The sequence below is a fragment of the Somniosus microcephalus genome, unplaced genomic scaffold (assembly GCF_052327205.1).
Source record: "Somniosus microcephalus isolate GS21.2 unplaced genomic scaffold, FLI_Smic_1.0 unresolved_chr6, whole genome shotgun sequence".
NCBI classification, from domain to species: domain Eukaryota; kingdom Metazoa; phylum Chordata; class Chondrichthyes; order Squaliformes; family Somniosidae; genus Somniosus; species Somniosus microcephalus.
The window spans coordinates 12,540,871-12,545,870 of record NW_028225184.1 but is presented as its reverse complement, the minus strand read 5'-3'; the positions used below and the strand labels follow the sequence as shown (position 1 = coordinate 12,545,870).

The following is a 5,000-nucleotide window of genomic DNA, read 5'->3' as shown; positions in this document are numbered from 1 at the left end:
CGCCAGCGAGAGCGAGAGAGCCAGCGAGAGAGAGAGAGCCAGCGAGAGAGAGAGAGCCAGCGAGAGAGAGAGAGCCAGCGAGAGAGAGAGAGCCAGCGAGAGAGAGAGAGAGAGCCAGCGAGAGAGAGAGAGCCAGCGAGAGAGAGCCAGCGAGAGAGAGCCAGCGAGAGAGAGAGAGCCAGCGAGAGAGAGAGAGCCAGCGAGAGAGAGAGAGCCAGCGAGCGAGAGCCAGCGAGAGAGAGAGCCAGCGAGCGAGAGCCAGCGAGAGAGAGAGACAGCGAGAGAGAGAGACAGCGAGAGAGAGAGAGAGACAGCGAGAGAGAGAGAGACAGCGAGAGAGAGAGAGCGAGCGAGGGGAGGGGGTAGAAGCAGGGCGGAGTGAGAGAGAAACAGATTGTAAATCACTTGCTGGAGCTGGTTCGAGCCACCTCCTCTCCCTGCCCTGACTCTCACTTCAACTCGACTCCGCGCTCCCCCGCCCCCATCCCACACTCCCAACACCCCCGTACTCACACTGACAGCCGATCTGGTGGGTGGAGTTCATGAGACGGACGCAGGGAGCGGTCATGTTCAGGTTGATGTAGATCTTCTGCTCGACCGAGTTTGCAGAACAGGTACCTGAGAACACAAGACCAGACGAGCATCAGTACGAGGAGGAGGAGGAGGCCATTCGGCCCCTCGAGCCTGTTCCGCCCTTCAATAAGATCATGGCTGATCTTCTACCTCATCTCCGCTCTCCTGCACTCTCCCTTGATTCCATTAATATCCAAAAATCTACCGATCTCTGTCTTGAATATACTCAACGCCTGAACCTCCACAGCCCTCTGGGGCAGAGAATTGCAAAGATTCACCACCCTCTGAGTGAAGAAATTCTTCCGCATCTCAGTCCTAAATGGCCGCCCCCTTATCCTGAGACTGACCCCTGGTTCTAGACTCCCCAGCCAGGGGGAAACATCCTCTCAGCATCTACCCTGTCAATCCCCCTCAGAATCTTGTATGTTTCAATGAGATCACCTTTCATAGTACACACAGCAGGTAAAAGGGAACGATTCACTCCCATCTGGGACTGTACGGCCCGTGTGTGTCTCAGTGTCAGCTCCTGTACATGTACAGCACACACAACGGGTAAAAGGGAACGATTCACTACCGTCTGGGACTGTACGGCCCGTGTGTGTCAGCTCCTGTACATGTACAGTACACACAGCGGGTAAAAGGGAACGATTCACTCCCGTCTGGGACTGTACGGCCCGTGTGTGTCTGTGTCAGCTCCTGTACATGTACAGCACACACAGCGGGTAAAAGGGAACGATTCACTCCCGTCTGGGACTGTACGGCCCCTGTGCGTCTCAGTGTCAGCTCCTGTACATGTACAGTACACAGCGGGTAAAAGGGAACGATTCACTCCCGTCTGGGACCGTACGGCCCGTGTGTGTCTCAGTGTCAGCTCCTGTACATGGACAGTACACACAGCGGGTAAAAGGGAACGATTCACTCCCGTCTGGGACTGTACGGCCCATGTATGTCTCAGTGTCAGCTTCTGTACATGTAAAATAACCCTTTTAACCCCATTTTAAGCTTTTGAACCATCCTTGTAAACCCCCCATCAAACTGAAGGACAAAAACAAGACACAAATCACCCGAACTGAGAAAACGCCCGGTGTCTGCGGTAAATCCTTGCACCCGCAGTTCTCTTGCATGCTGGTTGGATATGGTACCAGTTCTCGGGCGCGACAAGACCTCTTTTAACATCGTGCACAATACCTTCACATAAGGGCAAATAGATAGATATAACAACATCGTCCCACACCTTCAATCCAGTCTTACTGTGGTTAACAGAAGCAGTCTAAACGGCAAGCTTACGACCCCCCGATGGAGTCCGAGGTACGTGAGTTGTGGGGGGGGGGGGGGGGACGGCAGGTGGTGGGAGAAGGGAGGACAGAGGGGGGGTGGGAGAGGGGGGACACGGAGGGGGGGGGGGGACACGTAGCGGGGTGGGGGGGGAGACGGGGGGGGGAACGGGAGGTTTCCGGGTTAATTTCTCTATTACCACCTCCTGAGAGAGCCCTTGCTCTGTGAGTATAGGGAGGGGGCTTCAGGGGTTTATTTGGGGGGTTGCTGGGGGTTTTGTAGGATTTTTGGGGGTTTGTAGGTTTTATGGGGGGTTTGGTAGGTTTTTTGGGGGGTTTGATGTCGGTTTTTGGGGTTATTTGTAGGTTTTTGGGGTTTTGGTAGGTTTTAGGGGGTTTTGGTACGTTTTTGGGGGGTTTTTGTAGGTTTTTGGGTTTTTTTTTGTAGGTTTTTGGGGTTTTGTTGCAGGGTTTTGGGGGGGTTGTGGGTTTAAAGGGGGGGTTTCTGAGTTTTTTGGGGGTTTGTGAGTTTTTTGGGGGTCAGGGGGGTAAACGCCGCCTCTTCTCTCACTCACCCCACAGCCAGACTCCCAGCAAGATCCAGGCCGCCATCCCTTCTTCTTTTCTTTCTCCTTTTCTTCCTCCTTCTCTTCTTTCTGCCTCCAACTTCCGGGTTTGCTCCCCCCCCCAGCTCCTGACCTTTGCCCCTCCGTCGCTGAACGGAAGTCGGCTCCCATTGGTTGGTGCCGCCCGCTGTCAATCAAGAAGAAACCCCGCCCCGGCCAATCACAGGGCGCGGCCGGCCGGTGACGTCTTGGGGTGCTGGCAAAAAATAATTCCCCGCCGCCGGAAGTGGCTTCATGGCCGGGCCGCCGGATGTTGTTGACGCGGAGAGACTGGCGGCCGGAGCCCTGACGTCATGAAGACGGGCAACAACAACAACAAAAGCCGGCGGAAGTGGCTTCAGACTGGCAAAGTGGGGACCGGAAGTGGGGTGGGAACACAGAGACACAGGGACGCGGGAACACAAAATTAATATTGTTTAAAAGTAATATTGTATGTACCCAACAAATGTCAAATCGATTGACACCTACAGAATGTTGGAAAACTGTACCTTTTTGCTATGTAAGTTTTGGCAATATGGTTCTCTGTAAACTTTCATGCCAATAAAGCATTTGAATTGGAATTGGAATTGGAATTGGAATTGGACAGAGAGAGACAGAGAGAGAGAGAGAGAGAGAGACAGAGACAGAGAGAGAGAGAGAGACAGAGAGTCAGAGACAGAGAGAGAGAGAGAGAGAGACAGAGAGAGAGAGAGACACAGAGACAGACAGAGAGAGAGAGACACAGAGACAGACAGAGAGAGAGAGAGACAGAGAGTCAGAGACAGAGAGAGAGAGAGAGAGACAGAGAGAGAGAGAGAGAGAGACAGAGAGAGAGAGAGACAGAGAGAGAGAGACAGAGAGAGAGAGAGAGACACAGAGAGAGACAGAGAGAGAGACACAGAGAGGGAGAGACAGAGACAGAGAGAGAGACACAGAGAGAGAGAGACAGAGAGAGACAGAGAGACACAGAGAGAGAGAGAGAGACAGAGACAGACAGAGAGAGAGAGAGACAGAGAGTCAGAGACAGAGAGAGAGAGAGAGCGAGAGAGACAGAGAGAGAGAGACAGAGAGAGAGACAGAGAGAGACACAGAGAGAGAGACAGAGACAGAGAGAGAGGGAGAGACAGAGACAGAGAGAGAGACACAGAGAGAGAGAGACAGAGAGAGACAGAGACAGAGACACAGAGAGAGAGAGAGAGACAGAGAGACAGACAGAGAGACAGAGACAGAGAGACACAGAGAGAGAGAGAGAGACAGAGAGAGAGAGAGAGAGAGAAAGGGATGAGAGAGAGAAAGGAACATAAGGACATAAGACCTAGGAGCAGGAGTGGGCCATTTGGCCCCTCGAGCCTGCTCCGCCATTCATTAAGATCATTCCTGCCATCCCAGGTATCAGTCTGGTGAATCTTCGCTGCGCTCCCTCCATGGCAAGAACATCCTTCCTCAGATAAGGCGACTAAAACTGCACACAATACTCAAGGTGTGGTCTCACCAAGGCCCTGTACAACTGCAGCAAGACATCCTTGCTCCTGCACTCGAATCCTCTCGCTACGAAGGCCAACATACCATTTGCCTTCTTAACTGCCTGCTGCACCTGCATGCTTACCTTCAGCGACTGGTGCACAAGGACACCCAGGTCTCGTTGCACTTCCCCTTCTCCCAATCTATTGCCATTCAGATAATTGAATTTACTGAATTTAAGTTCCCAACTGCCGTTGTTTGGCCCAGGCCTCTGAGTTATTAATATGATAGCAGAATACTGCGGATGCTGGAAATCCGAAATAACAACAGAAAATGCTGGAAAAACTCGGCAGGCCAGCCAACATCCGTGGAGAGAGAAATAGAGTCAACGTTTCGGGTCGAAACCCTTCAGAACTGAGAAAAGGCAGTTTGTGGGCTTATGATCTGGACAAACAGGGGGCTATAGTGGGGGGAGGAGCTAAACGCCATTAAAATCACTAAGGAGATGGTACTCGGTAAGATAATGGGATTTAAGGCGGATAAATCCCCCGGACCTGATGGCTTACATCCTAGGGTCTTGAGAGAAGTGGCGGTAGGGATTGCGGATGCATTGGTGGTAATTTTCCAAAACTCCCTGGATTCAGGAAAGGTCCCAGCAGATTGGAAAACTGCTAATGTAACGCCCTTATTTAAAAAGGGAGGTAGACAAAAGGCTGGAAACTATAGACCAGTTAGCCTAACATCTGTGGTTGGTAAAATGTTGGAGGGTGAGAGAGTTGGATCTCAAACCAGCGTACTAAGCTTAAATAAAGGAGACTATGAAGGTATGAGAGCAGAGTTGACTAAAGTGGACTGGGAAAATAGATTAAGGTGTAAGACGGTACAGGAGCAGTGGTGTACATTCAAGGAGATATTTCACAACTTTCAAGAAAAATATATTCCACTGAGGAAAAAGGGGCGTAAAAGAAAAGACAGCCATCCGTGGCTAAGTAAAGTAATAAAGGACAGTATCCGACTGAAAACAAGGGCATATAAAGTAGCCAAATCTAGTGGGAGGATAGAAGATTGGGAAGCATTTAAAAGCCAG

The 5,000-nt window shown here is 51.4% G+C and overlaps 1 protein-coding gene across 1 annotated transcript in view; it reads right to left on the bottom strand.

The window, feature by feature from the left end:
- ncstn (nicastrin) overlaps positions 1-2,558 on the bottom strand; it is a 29,714-nt gene extending 27,156 nt beyond the window's left edge. Inside the window, exons 1-2 of the mRNA XM_085978197.1 lie at positions 2,423-2,558; positions 514-618 (exon numbers count right to left, since the gene is read on the bottom strand). Of these exons, the coding sequence (XP_085834323.1) occupies positions 514-618; positions 2,423-2,459 (142 nt within the window). The 5' untranslated portion in view covers positions 2,460-2,558. The remainder of the gene's footprint in view (positions 1-513; positions 619-2,422) is intronic.
- Between the last annotated feature and the right edge of the window lie 2,442 nt (positions 2,559-5,000).